This window comes from Pseudophryne corroboree, chromosome 9, assembly GCF_028390025.1.
Source record: "Pseudophryne corroboree isolate aPseCor3 chromosome 9, aPseCor3.hap2, whole genome shotgun sequence".
In the NCBI taxonomy this organism is placed as follows: Eukaryota; Metazoa; Chordata; class Amphibia; order Anura; family Myobatrachidae; genus Pseudophryne; species Pseudophryne corroboree.
Window position 1 is genome coordinate 340,675,829 of NC_086452.1, and position 18,112 is coordinate 340,693,940.

General features: G+C 48.0%; 1 protein-coding gene across 3 annotated transcripts in view; it reads left to right on the forward strand.

Annotated features, from left to right (window-relative positions):
- The window catches only part of HDAC11 (histone deacetylase 11), a 205,995-nt gene that overhangs the window by 122,487 nt on the left and 65,396 nt on the right, over positions 1 to 18,112 (forward strand). For all 3 annotated transcript variants that reach the window (XM_063940609.1, XM_063940608.1, XM_063940610.1), the window contains exon 4: positions 14,005 to 14,121. In XM_063940609.1, the coding sequence (XP_063796679.1) occupies positions 14,005 to 14,121 (117 nt within the window). The remainder of the gene's footprint in view (positions 1 to 14,004; positions 14,122 to 18,112) is intronic.

Here is an 18,112-nt window from a genome sequence, read left to right on the forward strand (position 1 = left end):
ATAATAAGTCAGTGACAAGTTCAAAAACTTTGGGTGACAGCGGAAGCAGTCCACTGACCAGTAAATCCCTTCCTCTTGTAACCAAGCTCACGCAAACCACCCCACCAACTCCCTCAGTGTCAATTTCCTCCTTCCCCAGGAATGCCAATAGTCCTGCAGGCCATGTCACTGGCAAGTCTGACGAGTCCTCTCCTGCCTGGGATTCCTCCGATGCATCCTTGCGTGTAACGCCTACTGCTGCTGGCGCTGCTGTTGTTGCCGCTGGGAGTCGATGGTCATCCCAGAGGGGAAGTCGTAAGCCCACTTGTACTACTTCCAGTAAGCAATTGACTGTTCAACAGTCCTTTGCGAGGAAGATGAAATATCACAGCAGTCATCCTACTGCAAAGCGGATAACTGAGTCCTTGACAACTATGTTGGTGTTAGACGTGCGTCCGGTATCCGCCGTTAGTTCACAGGGAACTAGACAATTTATTGAGGCAGTGTGCCCCCGTTACCAAATACCATCTAGGTTCCACTTCTCTAGGCAGGCGATACCGAGAATGTACACGGACGTCAGAAAAAGACTCACCAGTCTCCTAAAAAATGCAGTTGTACCCAATGTCCACTTAACCACGGACATGTGGACAAGTGGAGCAGGGCAGGGTCAGGACTATATGACTGTGACAGCCCACTGGGTAGATGTATGGACTCCCGCCGCAAGAACAGCAGCGGCGGCACCAGTAGCAGCATCTCGCAAACGCCAACTCTTTCCTAGGCAGGCTACGCTTTGTATCACCGCTTTCCAGAATACGCACACAGCTGAAAACCTCTTACGGCAACTGAGGAAGATCATCGCGGAATGGCTTACCCCAATTGGACTCTCCTGTGGATTTGTGGCATCGGACAACGCCAGCAATATTGTGTGTGCATTAAATATGGGCAAATTCCAGCACGTCCCATGTTTTGCACATACCTTGAATTTGGTGGTGCAGAATTTTTTAAAAAACGACAGGGGCGTGCAAGAGATGCTGTCGGTGGCCAGAAAAATTGCGGGACACTTTCGGCGTACAGGCACCACGTACAGAAGACTGGAGCACCACCAAAAACTACTGAACCTGCCCTGCCATCATCTGAAGCAAGAAGTGGTAACGAGGTGGAATTCAACCCTCTATATGCTTCAGAGGTTGGAGGAGCAGCAAAAGGCCATTCAAGCCTATACAATTGAGCACGATATAGGAGATGGAATGCACCTGTCTCAAGTGCAGTGGAGAATGATTTCAACGTTGTGCAAGGTTCTGATGCCCTTTGAACTTGCCACACGTGAAGTCAGTTCAGACACTGCCAGCCTGAGTCAGGTCATTCCCCTCATCAGGCTTTTGCAGAAGAAACTGGAGGCATTGAAGAAGGAGCTAAAAGGGAGCGATTCCGCTAGGCATGTGGGACTTGTGGATGCAGCCCTTAATTCGCTTAACAAGGATTCACGGGTGGTCAATCTGTTGAAATCAGAGCACTACATTTTGGCCACCGTGCTCGATCCTAGATTTAAAGCCTACCTTGGATCTCTCTTTCCGGCAGACACAGGTCTGCTGGGGTTGAAAGACCTGCTGGTGACAAAATTGTCAAGTCAAGCGGAACGCGACCTGTCAACATCTCCTCCTTCACATTCTCCCGCAACTGGGGGTGCGAGGAAAAGGCTCAGAATTCCGAGCCCACCCGCTGGCGGTGATGCAGGGCAGTCTGGAGCGACTGCTGATGCTGACATCTGGTCCGGACTGAAGGACCTGACAACGATTACGGACATGTCGTCTACTGTCACTGCATATGATTCTCTCAACATTGATAGAATGGTGGAGGATTATATGAGTGACCGCATCCAAGTAGGCACGTCACACAGTCCGTACTTATACTGGCAGGAAAAAGAGGCAATTTGGAGGCCCTTGCACAAACTGGCTTTATTCTACCTAAGTTGCCCTCCCACAAGTGTGTACTCCGAAAGAGTGTTTAGTGCCGCCGCTCACATTGTCAGCAATCGGCGTACGAGGTTACATCCAGAAAATGTGGAGAAGATGATGTTCATTAAAATGAATTATAATCAATTCCTCCGCGGAGACATTGACCAGCAGCAATTGCCTCCACAAAGTACACAGGGAGCTGAGATGGTGGATTCCAGTGGGGACGAATTGATAATCTGTGAGGAGGGGGATGTACACGGTGATATATCGGAGGGTGAAGATGAGGTGGACATCTTGCCTCTGTAGAGCCAGTTTGTGCAAGGAGAGATTAATTGCTTCTTTTTTGGGGGGGGTCCAAACCAACCCGTCATATCAGTCACAGTCGTGTGGCAGACCCTGTCACTGAAATGATGGGTTGGTTAAAGTGTGCATGTCCTGTTTTGTTTATACAACATAAGGGTGGGTGGGAGGGCCCAAGGATAATTCCATCTTGCACCTCTTTTTTCTTTTCTTTTTCTTTGCATCATGTGCTGATTGGGGAGGGTTTTTTGGAAGGGACATCCTGCGTGACACTGCAGTGCCACTCCTAAATGGGCCCGGTGTTTGTGTCGGCCACTAGGGTCGCTAATCTTACTCACACAGTCAGCTACCTCATTGCGCCTCTTTTTTTCTTTGCGTCATGTGCTGTTTGGGGAGGGTTTTTTGGAAGGGACATCCTGCGTGACACTGCAGTGCCACTCCTAGATGGGCCCGGTGTTTGTGTCGGCCACTAGGGTCGCTAATCTTACTCACACAGCTACCTCATTGCGCCTCTTTTTTTCTTTGCGTCATGTGCTGTTTGGGGAGGGTTTTTTGGAAGGGACATCCTGCGTGACACTGCAGTGCCACTCCTAGATGGGCCCGGTGTTTGTGTCGGCCACTAGGGTCGCTAATCTTACTCACACAGCTACCTCATTGCGCCTCTTTTTTTCTTTGCGTCATGTGCTGTTTGGGGAGGGTTTTTTGGAAGGGACATCCTGCGTGACACTGCAGTGCCACTCCTAGATGGGCCCGGTGTTTGTGTCGGCCACTAGGGTCGCTAATCTTACTCACACAGTCAGCTACCTCATTGCGCCTCTTTTTTTCTTTGCGTCATGTGCTGTTTGGGGAGGGTTTTTTGGAAGGGCCATCCTGCGTGACACTGCAGTGCCACTCCTAGATGGGCCCGGTGTTTGTGTCGGCCACTAGGGTCGCTAATCTTACTCACACAGTCAGCTACCTCATTGCGCCTCTTTTTTTCTTTGCGTCATGTGCTGTTTGGGGAGGGTTTTTTGGAAGGGCCATCCTGCGTGACACTGCAGTGCCACTCCTAGATGGGCCCGGTGTTTGTGTCGGCCACTAGGGTCGCTAATCTTACTCACACAGCTACCTCATTGCGCCTCTTTTTTTCTTTGCGTCATGTGCTGTTTGGGGAGGGTTTTTTGGAAGGGACATCCTGCGTGACACTGCAGTGCCACTCCTAGATGGGCCCGGTGTTTGTGTCGGCCACTAGGGTCGCTTATCTTACTCACACAGCGACCTCGGTGCAAATTTTAGGACTAAAAATAATATTGTGAGGTGTGAGGTATTCAGAATAGACTGCAAATGAGTGTAAATTATGGTTTTTGAGGTTAATAATACTTTGGGATCAAAATGACCCCCAAATTCTATGATTTAAGCTGTTTTTTAGTGTTTTTGGAAAAAAACACCCGAATCCGACAAAAATAATTCGGTGAGGTTTTGCCAAAACGCGTTCGAACCCAAAACACGGCCGCGGAACCGAACCCAAAACCAAAACACAAAACCCGAAAAATTTCAGGCGCTCATATTATAACTTTCTTTAAAAGGAAATAATACATTAGTATTCTGAATAGACAGCCATGACGTGATGGAATATATTCACAACACTAATGAATGAAGTACAAGCATCTGGTGGGGTCAGAATGCAAACAGCCAATCAGAATCAGTTAGATCGTACTGCTGGTGTCATCAGCACATATCTGTATGCCAATGCCTCCTAACAAACGTATCTAAAGATACATCTGAGTTTGAGGTTGTATCTCTAAGTAACATGCTACACTTACGTACATCTGCAGGTTCTTATTGGAATTAATTTACAATTTCCCATCCCTTTCTGCACACCAAGAATAAGGGTCTGCAAGTTTGACGTGCTGAAATCTAGGTATAGATGCTTTTTCATACACATACACAGTAGGAAAATTAATATATTTATGGCTCACAAAAATGGATGACTAGCTTTAAATGAGATCCATAGCATATGTAAATGCAATGTATTAGTAGTGTGACTAACTAACATGGGATTTGTTCAGTCCATAAAAAACACCTCAATCTAAAAGTTGTGTAATAATCATACACACCTAATAATTATAATCAATAATAATTTATGTATCTGTAGTGGTCCCTCTTGAGTATCCTGGGAGACCTTTTCCACCAAGTAGCGGAACTCATAAAGAAGGAGATAATGATCATATTGTATTACCACAAGGAACCCTGAGCAGCTTCCACAGAAGTGATGGAAAGGTTGGGTGACACACTGTCAATCAGCTGTACTTGTCATGACTGTGGTTTTTGTGAACCCGGCGTGTATGTGAAGTCCGTGCGGGTAACTGGAGGACTCTGTGTACATGTGGCTGGTCTGTGGGAATCAGCAAGATAAATTAGTAAGGAGCAATCCCTGACCGGGGATCGAACCCGAACCTCGGCAGAGGGAGCTCTATCCTGACCACTGGATCACCAGGGACTTGGTGTTGATAGCAGGATGGTGAATGTATTGGTGAGAACGAACTAGATATACTGTCACAGGAGTAGGTGTTTGTGTACTCAAAGTTACTATGAAACAGGCTCTCTGGAGTTATGCAAATCTGGGGGAAGAGCTGAAGACATTGAACCTGACTGGTTACCGGTGAGACGGAAACTGGGCTGGTTACTGGTGAGACTGAGAACCGGGCTGGTTACCGGTGAGAACCGCACAGTAAACCGGCCTGGGTACCGGTATAACTGGAAACCCAGCTGTATGTAGAACAATGACTGTGGCTGTGACTTTAAGACAAGGCTGAAGATGAACTCAAGACTGTGCCTGGTTCTTTAAGACGAGACTGAAGAATACTGCAGCTGTGGCTTTAAGGCGAGACTAAAGAATACTGCGGCTGTGGCTTTAAGACGAGACTGATGAATACTGCGGCTGTGGCTTTAAGACGAGACTGATGAATACTGCGGCTGTGGCTTTAAGACGAGACTGATGAATACTGCGGCTGTGGTTTAAGACGAGACTGATGAATACTGCGGCTATGGCTTTAAGACGAGGCTGAAGAATACTGCAGCTATGTCTTTAAGAAGAGACTGAAGAATACTGCTGCTGTGGCTTTAAGACGAGACTGAAGAATACTGCTGCTGTGGCTTTAAGATGAGACTGATGAATACTGCGGCTGTGGCTTTAAGACGAGACTGATGAATACTGCGGCTATGGCTTTAAGACGAGGCTGAAGAATACTGCAGCTGTATCTTTAAGATGAGACTGATGAATACTGCGGCTGCGTCTTTAAGACGAGACTGATACTGGATATAACTGGTAATACAACTGTAATCCAGACTGGGTAGCGAAAGGGCAGAGTTTTACAGGAACCAAAGTTAAAGTGTTACCTCTTAGGGAGCTCAGCTACGAAGCTCACACAGAGCTGTGTGATACAAGGAACTGGCCTCTTCTGTAACACAAGTCTCTTTACTTATACTTCCTGGTCCTTGATGATTGGTGAACAGGGTCAGGTGATTCAGAAAGTCTCAGGCTGGCACAGGATTGGATAGCTCCAGGTCAGGTGATCAGACCCTGTCATGTCAGTAGTCCAGGTTAGGCTCTGATGTGGAGTGAGGCCTAGCAGGTCGGAAAAACACTGAAGCCTAAACTCCTAAAATAAACAGAGGATGCTGGCTTTTAGGCCCAAACACCAGAGAGCTGAGCACAATGGAGGATGTATCTGATGGCACTGGAGTCAGAGAGGCATATAGTATAATGACAACAATGATTGCTGTGTAGGCACAGCATAGAGAGACTTGCTGAATTCAATGTTCATACAGAAGGTTAATCAACACTGGTGGAGCTCGTTACCTCTCAGCACTCAGGAAACTCATGGTACTGGCAAGCTGTTTATCCCAGTGAGCAGAAAAGACACAGGATCCAGGACAGATGGCAGAGGTAAGTCACCAAATATAAGAAATACAGTCAGAATCATGACAGTACTGACTCAGTACATGATCTAGCGGGTGTGCATATCTCCCAACATCTGGAGGCTGCGACACGGAACTCTATGTAGGGATGGCCATCGACCATCGATGATTCCTAATCATCGATGGTTTACATCCAATGTCGAATAGTTTAGCCATCAATGGGAGAGAACCAGATGGTTTCTCTCCATCGATGGATTTGCCTAAACGAATAGTTTTTGTTTTTTTTGTAAAGATGCTGGGACATGGAGCATAGCTCCGCCCGTGGCACCCGTGAAGCCATGCCCCTGGCCTATGATTAGCCGGCGGGTCATTCACAAAACTAACAGGGGTGGCCATCGATGAGTGAAACCATTGATGGTCTACCATAGCATAGTTAGTAACCATCGATGGTCACTCACTGTTTCACCATCGATGGCAACCATCAATTGCCATCCCTAACTCCATGCACGGGTAAGCCGTGCAGGGCCAAAAAGGGGGCGTGCCCTACTGGAAAGGAGCATGGCATTTTGTGAATGAAGTGATCACGAGCCACGCCTCCTATTTCCGTCACAGTGGGGGCATGGCCAGCGCTCTGTGAGCTGCTGGCCATGCCCCCAGTCCCTCTGCCTCACTGGAATAGATGGTGTGCGCATGCGCACAGCGTCTATTCACCGCTGCTCTGCTCTGAACTGCGAGTGATTGGGAGACTCCCAACTGCCCCCCCCCCCCCCCCCCAACACACACAAGGGACACTGTGACCCGTGGGAGGGACAGCGGGACAGGCCCCAAAAAAACGAGACTGTCCCGTGAAAATCTGGACAGTTGGGAGGTGTGGGTGTGTATTGCATGGTCAGTATACTGACATCGGCATCCCGGCAGCGGAATGCAGGCGGAGGGGTGAGTGCAACGAGTCACCACAGGTTCTATTTCCACTTTATGGGTCTCGTGGACACTCGCGAGTGGGAATAGTCCCTGTTGGTCGGCATGCCGACTATCGGGATTGTGAGGGGGCGGGATGTAAGGGGAGGTAATGTGACCGGCGGTCTCCTGACCGCTGGTCACATAACTACATCCCGATCTAGCACCCTGATTGGCTGAGGTGGTAGAGGCTAAGACAGTAGAGCAATGTAAACATGCATGGGGTAGACATAAGGATACAATTACAAAAAAATAAGTATTAAATAGGGTTTAAGGTAACAATATGGTTAAAAAAGGGGCAGACTACATAGGCCAAGTGGTTCTAATCTACCGTCAAATTCCATGTTTATATCTTTCTGTGATCTTGGAGAATAGTCTTCAAAGCTTTTGAAACACATTATTTGAGGAGGCCTTTTGTAAGTCTGCAGCTCTTGATTACACGCATTTTGGTGCATAGTGTACATACCTTTGTCTTTTTTTTTAAATATATTTCTCTGACGTCGTAAGTGGATGCTGGGACTCCGTAAGGACAATGGGGAATAGCGGCTCCGCAGGAGACTGGGCACAACTAAAGAAAGCTTTAGGACTACCTGGTGTGCACTGGCTCCTCCCACTATGACCCTCCTCCAGACCTCAGTTAGAATCTTGTGCCCGGCTGAGCTGGATGCACACTAGGGGCTCTCCTGAGCTCCTAGAAAAGAAAGTATACTTTTAGGTTTTTTATTTTCAGTGAGATCTGCTGGCAACAGACTCACTGCTACGAGGGACTAAGGGGAGAAGAAGCGAACCTACCTGCTTGCAGCTAGCTTGGGCTTCTTAGGCTACTGGACACCATTAGCTCCAGAGGGATCGAACACAGGGCCCGACCTCGATCGTCCGGTCCCGGAGCCGCGCCGCCGTCCCCCTTACAGAGCCAGAAGCAAGAAGATGGTCCTGAAAATCGGCGGCAGAAGACTTCGGTCTTCAACAAGGTAGCGCACAGCACTGCAGCTGTGCGCCATTGCTCCTCATGCACACCTCACACTCCGGTCACTGATGGGTGCAGGGCGCTGGGGGGGGGGCGCCCTGAGCAGCAATATTAACACCTTGGCTGGCAAAAAAGTCACAATATATAGTCCTAGAGGCTATATATGTGAAAAATACCCCTGCCAGAGATCCATAAAAAAGCGGGAGAAAGTCAGCCGAAAAAGGGGCGGGGCTATCTCCCTCAGCACACTGGCGCCATTTTCTCTTCACAGTGCAGCTGGAAGACAGCTCCCCAGGCTCTCCCCTGTAGTTTTCAGGCTCAAAGGGTTAAAAAGAGAGGGGGGGGCACTAAATTTAGGCGCAAAATTGGGTATTATAGCAGCTATAAGGGAAAAATCACTGTGGGTAGTGTGAATCCCTGTATTATATAGCGCTTTGGTGTGTGCTGGCATACTCTCTCTCTGTCTCCCCAAAGGACTTTGTGGGGTCCTGTCCTCAGTCAGAGCATTCCCTGTGTGTGTGCGGTGTGTCGGTACGGCTGTGTCGACATGTTTGATGAGGAAGGTTACGTGGAAGGCGGAGCAGATGCCGATAAATGTGATGTCGCCCCCTGTGGGGCCGACACCAGAGTGGATGGATAGGTGGAAGGTATTAACCGACAGTGTCAACTCCTTACATAAAAGGCTGGATGACGTAACAGCTGTGGGACAGCCGGCTTCTCAGCCCGCGCCTGCCCAGGCGTCTCAAAGGCCATCAGGGGCTCAAAAAACGCCCGCTACCTCAGATGGCAGACACAGATGTCGACACGGAGTCTGACTCCAGTGTCGACGAGGTTGAGACATATACACAATCCACTAGGAACATCCGTTACATGATCTCGGCAATGAAAAATGTGTTACACATTTCTGACATTAACCCAAGTACCACAAAAAAAAAAAAAAAGGGGTTTTATGTTTGGGGAGGAAAAGCAGCTAGTGTTTTGTTCCCCCATCAGATGAGTGAATGAAGTGTGTGAAGAGGCGTGGGTTCCCCCGATAAGAAACTGGTAATTTCTAAAAAGTTACTGATGGCGTACCCTTTCCCGCCAGAGGATAGGTCACGTTGGGAGATATCCCCTAGGGTGGATAAGGCGCTCACACGTTTGTCAAAAAAGGTGGCACTGCCGTCTTAGGATACGGCCACTTTGAAGGAGCCTGCTGATAAAAAGTAGGAGGCTATCCTGAAGTCTGTATATGCACACTCAGGTACTATACTGAGACCTGCAATTGCCTCAGCATGGATAGTGCTGCTGCAGCGTGGTCTGTTACCCTGTCAGGACAGGGATACTATTTTGCTAACCATAGAGCATATTAAAGACGTAGTCTTATATATGAGGGATGCACAGAGGGATATTTGCCGGCTGGCATCCAGAATTAATGCAATGTCCATTCTGCCAGGAGGGTATTAGGGACCCGGCAGTGGACAGGTGATGCTGACTTTAAAAGGCACATCTGCCTTATAAGGGTGAGGAATTGTTGGGGATGGTCTCTGGGACCTCGTATCCACAGCAACAGCTGGGAAGAAATTTTTTTACCTCAGGTTTCCTCACAGCCTAAGAAAGCACTGTATTATCAGGTACAGTCCTTTCGGCTTCAGAAAAGCAAGCGGGTCAAAGGCGCTTCCTTCCTGCACAGAGTCAAGGGAAGAGGGAAAAAAGCTGCATCAGACAGCCAGTTCCCAGGATCAAAAATCTTCCCCCGCTTCCTCTGAGTCCACCGCATGACGCTGGGGCTCCACAGGTGGAGCCAGGTGTGGTGGGGGCGCGTTTCGGGAACTTCAGCGACCAGTGGGCTCGCTCATAGGTGGATCCCTGGGTTCTGCAAGTAGTATCACAGGGATACAAGCTGGAGTTCGAGGCGACTCCCCCTCGCCGTTACCTCAAATCAGCCTTGCCTGCTGCCCTCGGAGAAAGGGGAGGTAGTACTGGCGGCAATTCACAAGCTGTACTTCCAGCTGGTGATAATCAAGGTACCCCTCCTTCAACAAGGCCGGGGTTACTATTCCACAATGTTTGTGGTACCGAAACCAGACGGTTCGGTGAGACCCATTCTAAAATTGAAATCCTTGAACACTTATATACGAAGGTTCAAGTTCAAAATGGAATCGCTCAGGGCGGTTATTGCAAGCCTGGACGAAGGGGATTACATGGTATCACTGGACATCAAAGATGCTTACCTGCATGTCCCCATTTACCCTCCTCACCAGGAGTACCTCAGAATTGTGGTACAGGACTGTCATTACCAATTCCAGACGTTGCCGTTGGTCTGTCCCCGGCACCGAGGGTATTTACCAAGGTAATGGCCGAAATGATGATACTCCTTCGAAAAAAAAAAAAAAAGGGAGTTATAATTATCCCTACTTGGACGATCTCCTTATAAAGGCGAGGTCCAGGGAGCAGTTGTTGGTCGGAGTAGCACTATCTCGGGAAGTGCTACAACAGCACGGCTGGATTCTGAATATTCCAAAGTCGCAGTTGGTTCCTACGACGCGTCTACTGTTCCTGGGTATGGTTCTGGACACAGAACAGGGAAAAAGTGTTTCTCCCGGAGGAGAAGGCCAAGGAGTTGTCATCTCTAGTCAGAGACCTCCTAAAACAAATACAGGTGTCGGTGCATCAATTCACGCGAGTCCTGGGAAAGATGGTAGCTTCTTACGAAGAAATTACATTCGGCAGGTTCCATGCAAGGATCTTCCAGTGGGATCTGTTGGACAAGTGGTCCGGGTCGCATCTTCAGATGCATCGGCTGATAACCCTGTCTCCAAGGGCCAGGGTGTCGCTGTTGTGGTGGCTGCAGAGTGCTCATCTTCTAGAGGGCCGCAGATTCGGCATACAGGACTGGGTCCTGGTGACCACGGATGCCAGCCTTCGAGGCTGGAGGGCAGTCACACAGGGAAGAAACTTCCAAGGACTATGGTCGAGTAAGGAGACTTCCCTACACATAAATATTCTGGAACTAAGGGACATTTACAATGCCCTAAGTTAGGCTAGACCCCTGCTTCAACACCAGCCGGTGCTGATCCAGTCAGACAACATCACGGCGGTCGCCCATGTATACCAACAGGGCGGCACAAGAAGCAGGATGGCGATGGCAGAAGCCACAAGGATTTTCCGTTGGGCGGAAAATCATGTGTTAGCACTGTCAGCAGTGTTCATTTCCGGAGTGGACAACTGGGAAGCAGACTTTCTTAGCTGGCACGACTTCCACCCGGGAGAGTGGGGATTTCATCCAGAAGTCTTCCAAATGATTGTACACCATTGGGAAAGGCCACAGGTGGACATGATGGCGTCCCGCCTCAACAAAAAGCTAAAAAGATATTGCGCCAGGTCAAGGGACCCTCAGGCGATAGCTGTGGACGCTCTGGTGACACCGTGGGTGTACCAGTCGGTTTATGTGTTCCCTCCTCTTCCTCTCATACCCAAGGTACTGAGGATAATAAGAAAAAGAGGAGTAAGAACTATACTCATTGTTCAGGATTGGCCAAGAAGAGCTTGGTACCCGGAACTTCAAGAACTGATCTCAGAGGACCCATGGCCTCTGCCGCTCAGACAGGACCTGCTGCAGCAGGGGCCCTGTCTGTTCCAAGACTTACCGTGGCTGCGTTTGACGGCATGGCGGTTGAACGCCGGATCCTGAAGGAAAAGGGCATTCCGGAGGAAGTCATCCCTACGCTGATTAAAGCTAGGAAAGAAGTGACCGCAAACCATTATCACCGCATATGGCGAAAATATGTTGCGTGGTGTGAGGCCAGGAAGGCCCCAACGGAGGAATTTCAGCTGGGCCGTTTTGTGCACTTCCTACAGTCAGGGGTGACTATGGGCCTAAAATTGGGTTCCATTAAGGTCCAGATTTCGGCTCTGTCGATTTTCTTCCAGAAAGAACTGGCTTCACTGCCTGAAGTTCAGACATTTGTTAAGGGAGTGCTGCATATTCAGCCCCCTTTTGTGCCTCCAGTGGCACCTTGGGATCTCAACGTGGTGTTGGATTTCCTAAAGTCGCATTGGTTTGAGCCACTTAAAACCGTGGATTTGAAATATCTCACGTGGAAAGTGGTCATGCTGTTGGCCTTGGCTTCGGCCAGGCGTGTGTCAGAATTGGCGGCTTTGTCATGTAAAAGCCCTTATCTGATTTTCCATATGGATAGGGCAGAATTGAGGACTCGTCCCCAGTTTCTCCCTACGGTGGTATCAGCTTTTCATTTGAACCAACCTATTGTAGTGCCTGCGGCTACTAAAGACTTGGAGGATTCCAAGTTGTTGGACGTAGTCAGGGCCCTGAAAATTTATGTTTCCAGGATAGCTAGTGTCAGGAAAACTGACTCGCTATTTATCCTGTATGCACCCAACAAGCTGGGTGCTCCTGCTTCAAAGCAGACTATTGCTCGCTGGATCTGTAGTATGATTCAGCTTGCACATTCTGCGGCTGGACTGCCGCATCCTAGATCAGTGAAAGCCCATTCCACGAGGAAGGTGGGCCCTTCTTGGGCGGCTGCCCGAGGGGTCTCGGCTTTACAACTTTGCCGAGCAGCTACTTGGTCGGGGTCAAACACATTTGCAAAATTCTACAAGTTTGATACCCTGGCTGAGGAGGACCTAGAGTTTGCTCATTCGGTGCTGCAGAGTCATCCGCACTCTCCCGCCCGTTTGGGAGCTTTGGTATAATCCCCATGGTCCTTACGGAGTCCCAGCATCCACTTAGGACGTCAGAGAAAATAAGATTTTACTCACCGGTAAATCTATTTCTCGTAGTCCGTAGTGGATGCTGGGCGCCCATCCCAAGTGCGGATTGTCTGTAATACTTGTATATAGTTATTGTTTAACTAAAGGGTTATTGTTGAGCCATCTGTTGAGAGGCTCAGTTATATTTCATACTGTTAACTGGGTATAGTATCACGAGTTATACGGTGTGATTGGTGTGGCTGGTATGAGTCTTACCCGGGATTCAAAATCCTTCCTTATTGTGTCAGCTCTTCCGGGCACAGTATCCTAACTGAGGTCTGGAGGAGGGTCATAGTGGGAGGAGCCAGTGCACACCAGGTAGTCCTAAAGCTTTCTTTAGTTGTGCCCAGTCTCCTGCGGAGCCGCTATTCCCCATGGTCCTTACGGAGTCCCAGCATCCACTACGGACTACGAGAAATAGATTTACCGGTGAGTAAAATCTTATTTTTTCTAATAATACTGTATTACACTGTTGCGTATACTCTTATTTTCTATAACGATTGGGAAGTCCATACATCCGAAAACACTCAAGATCCCTTTGGAGTTCCCTTGTCTATACACCATACAGAGAAGGCGGTTTTATTTTTCACTGTGGTATGCGAGCACTTGTCACCTTTATCTATGAACCAATTCACATCCTAAAAATACCATACTATCCACATACTGTATATATGGTATTGCCTTTTAAATTACTTTGCTTTAGAAATATGGTCAAACTTGCCGCAATCATGCCTGGGTCCAATGTATATCCTGTATACAAGGTGGATCATTTTAAATATGTGCAAAATATTCTCATCTTCTCATATTAATAAATGTGCCTTGAACAATATTACACGGATGGTTGTAAACATAACAGAACTGAATGCTACTCAGAGGTTGGTAGATACATGGTTTTCTTACCTTCGTAATTTGTGTACTTCGTTGATCAAGGATCATTTCAAGTTATCGCAACAAATAGTGCACAATGTATGTTGGGTCCCAACATATTCAAATCTAGTGCAATTAATTACTTTATTAACGAAGGAATCTGTGTGTGGGCATTCATTACACCAATGCCAGGAGTTCTTGCCAAGCAAGAATTGTGTAGGTTCACTATGTTTAGTGAGCAGAATTAAATGGTAATACTTATCTACAGTCATTAATTATGTAAAATAAATGATGTAACTGTTCAGAACAATATTTGTATTCTAGTGGTCATATGTGGTGGCCACAATAACGGAGATCCCACCACTTTTCCTGCTCCCCAACTTCCTAGTGCAAAGAAGAGTGTTAAAGCCCCTGAGGACTCAGACAGGGGGGACTATAATGGTATGTACAGTACACAAAATATTTCCTTGTAACTATCCTGCTAATACTTTATAGGCTGAATTATACAATGCATGGCTTGCTGAACTGCTAAGACCTATTGTCTTCATGGGATCCATTGAAATAATCCTGTAGAGAGGATTTTCAGTTGACTCTGGAGTTTTAGGTGTCTATTTACTAAGTCTTGGATAGAGATAAAGTGGAAGGAGATAAAGTACCAGCCAATCAGCTCCTAACTACAATGTTACAGGCTGTGTTTGAAAAATGACAGTTATGAGCTGATTGGCTGGTACTTTATCTCCATCCACTTTATATCTGTCCAAGGCTTAGTAAATAGACCCCTTAGTTCTTAGCATAGGACAATGCGAGCCATGCGAGGGGACACGGTGCACTAATTTGGGTTCCCCGTCACTTTACGAAGAAAATGACACCAAAAACAGTAAAAAAACTCATGTCGACCTTTTGACCTGTTGACCTAGTACATGTCGACCTAATGCCCATATCGACCTAATGGCATTGTCGACCTTCAGTGGTCGACCTAATGAGTGTCGACCTAAGTTGGGTACCCATGCACTATGCAGCAGGAGTTGCCTGGAGTGAGTCTGCTGGCAGATCTGCTAACGTTGGGCACCTTTTTTGATGAAAATGCATCTTATTTATTTTGCTCTGTGGCTAGGATACACAAGCAACTTCTGACTAAAATGATATGCAGCATGCTTATATTCTGTGTGCGTCTGTGGCTGTATCTGCATATAAAATGCTACGTTAAAGTGATTTCCAGGAATACACTGTAACATAGCATTTCGTATGCAGATACAGCCACAGTCACACACAGAATGCCACATATCATTTTAATCAGCAGAAGCTGTTTGTGCCCTTAGGCATACCACATGCCCTAGGCATTTGCCTAGTTTCCCTATGCCTAGGGCCTGCTCTGGTACTCATCATTGGAAGGGAATCTTGACAAGCACACAGGAAACCTGTTGTTTAATTTGCTGATTTGCATTTTGTAGCATATGAGTGCTTATTGTGCTTATTGATGAGTGTCAAGGTGGAATCCAATTGTAATTTTTTATTGTAATCCAATTGATTTGTGAGTAATTTGAATATGTGGCAAATTTGTGGCTATCCTTTGGTATATGAATGCAATCAGATTGCATGTGCTATCCCACTATTTTAAATAATTATTTCCTTTCTTTATTATATAGTGCTTTGTGCGCAATATATTTTTGGGTATAAAATGGGAGTTATCCTGAGCCCCTTGGGTGAAGGCACTTGCTATAGCACACCCTGTGTCGCAGGCCTGCAAATAGCGAATGTTAATATACAAAGCATGCGCAGAAGTGAATTTGCACATTTTTGCATATCTCCGGCCTATTCTAGGTCAGATGGATGTTTGCTGGTTCTCACTTTGCATGAATTGGGTGTTTGGGGCGGGAACAGGGTGGCAATAATGCGTTGGCACAGAACTGTTCTGTCTTATGGGGGTGCCCTGGCTGTATCATGGGCAAGAGTTCTGGGCTATTCTCAGTAGTGTGTACAGTGGAAGGAAACCTGTTTCTAATGGACCTCTTGCATCTTATGGTGTGTACACACGGTGAGATTTTTTCTTACGATTTTGACTATATAGTCAAAATCGTAAGAAAAGTTAGTGCAGATCGCAAGGTGAAAGTCACCTTGCGATCCCGATTCGATGCCGATGCGCGGCCCCCATCACAAGAATATATAGACTGTGCAGGCAAGTCAATTTTGACTATCTCTATAGAAGAGATAGTCAAAATTGACACTTAGCCAAAATCGCACATAGTCAGTATCACTGACCTGGTTTGGGAGTGATGTGGACTCTGGGTTTCTTCCGATGACCGGGAAGAGGAACCGCAACTGGGCCGCAGCAGAGATGGTCGAATGTAGGTTTTCCTCATGCAGGATTTGGATGACAGGCAGGAGGCACGTGTGGATGCGGAAGGTCTCCTGAAAGACAAGACTTGAAAAGGCGCTGATGAATTTGGTGAAGAATACCGTGAGCTCACCGAGAGCGATACTGAGGAGCTGGGAGGCACTGAGGTGCTTGGAGGCACTGAGGTGCTCGGAGACACTGAGGTGCTTGGAGGCACTGAGGTGCGTGGAGACGCTGAGGTGCGTGGAGACGCTGAGGTGCGTGGAGGCACAGAGGTGCGTGGAGACGCTGAGGTGCATGGAGACGCTGAGGTGCTTGGAGGCACTGAGGTGCGTGGAGACGCTGAGGTACTTGGAGGCACTGAGGTGCGTGGAGAAGCTGGGGTACTCGGAGGCACTGAGGTGCGTGGAGACGCTGAGGTACTTGGAGGCACTGAGGTGCGTGGAGATGCTGAGGTGCTTGGAGGCACTGAGGTGCGTGGAGACGCTGAGGTACTTGGAGGCACTGAGGTACTTGGAGACGCTGAGGTACTTGGAGGCACTGAGGTGCGTGGGGACGCTGAGGTACTTGGAGGCACTGAGGTGCGTGGAGACGCTGAGGTGCTTGGAGGTACTGAGAGCCACAGCAATACAGGAGTACTGGAGATCACAACTTCTAAGTAGAAAAGATGATACTCAGGCGCCGGAGCTCAGCCCGGCGTCTGAATTTGAACTTCCCGCCAGTACCTGATTGGTGGGAAGTGTTGATGACGTCACCCGCACCTTCAGTGGACGCCGGGCGTACCCACGACGTCCACACTCACGATCGCGGGACGGAGCGCTGGGAGCCGGAGACCGCCAGCGAGGACGTCCGCACGGAGACCCAGCGTGCCCGGAGGGGTAAGTACGGCGGCCGCGGCATGATAGTACCCCCTCCTCTAGGAGTGGCCCCTGGACACTTCCCTGGCTTCGTAGGGTGTCTAGAATGGAAAATCCGGATTAGTCGAGGAGCTGAGACCTCAGAAGCTTTATCCAACTTCTCTCCTCAGGACCATAACCTTTCCACTCTACCAGATATTGCAGGTTCTTATGATGATAACGAGAGTCCAGAATACTTTTGATCTCGAAGTCTGTACCGGTTTCAGTTTCTACTGAGGTGGGGCTAGAAGACTTTGAATGGAAACGATTAAGGACAAGAGGACGAAGAAGAGAAACATGGAAGGCATTTGGTATGCGTAGATGAGAAGGTAAACCCAACTTGCAGACCACAGGATTCAGAACTTGTAGCACAGGATAAGGACCGATGAACCTTGGAGCAAACTTCATAGTGGGTACCTTTAACCGGAGATTACGTGTGGATAGCCATACCCTATCACCAACCTTGTATTGAGGAGCGGCTCGCCGTTTCTTGTCCGCGAAGTACTTGTATCGGACAGAAACCTTTTTAAGACTAGCATGAACCTTACTCCAAATTTGTCTAAAGTGTAATAAAGTGGAAGTCACAGCTGGAACCTCTTCTGTCGGAAGGATTGGCAATTCCGGAACTCGTGGGTGGAACCCATAGTTGATGAAGAACGGAGATTCGCCAGTGGAAGAATGAAATAAATGTTTATGGGCAAACTCCGCCCAAGGTAACAACTCCACCCAGTTGTCCTGTGAAGGGGAGAGATAAAGGCAGAGCAAAGTCTCCAAATCTTGGTTGACTCGTTCCGTTTGACCATTCGTTTGGGGATGATAGGCAGACGTAAATTTAAGTTTAATTTGTAAGGCTGAGCAGAGGGCTCTCCAGAACCTTGCAGTAAACTGTACCCCTTGATCAGAGACTATTTCTTGAGGTAAACCGTGCAACCGAAAGTGTTCCTGGATGAATAATAGAGCCAATTTGGGAGCTGTCGGCAGACCCGTCAATGGAATGAAGTGCGCCATCTTAGAAAAACGGTCGACAATCACCCAGACGGTATTGTAACCTTTGGAACAGGGCAACTCGGTAATGAAGTCCATGGAAATATGAGTCCAGGGTTTCAAAGGAATGGACAGAGGACGAAGCAACCCGGCAGGAAGCAGACGAGGAGATTTATGCTGCGTACACTGTGGGCAAGAGTTAACGTCATCCTGTACA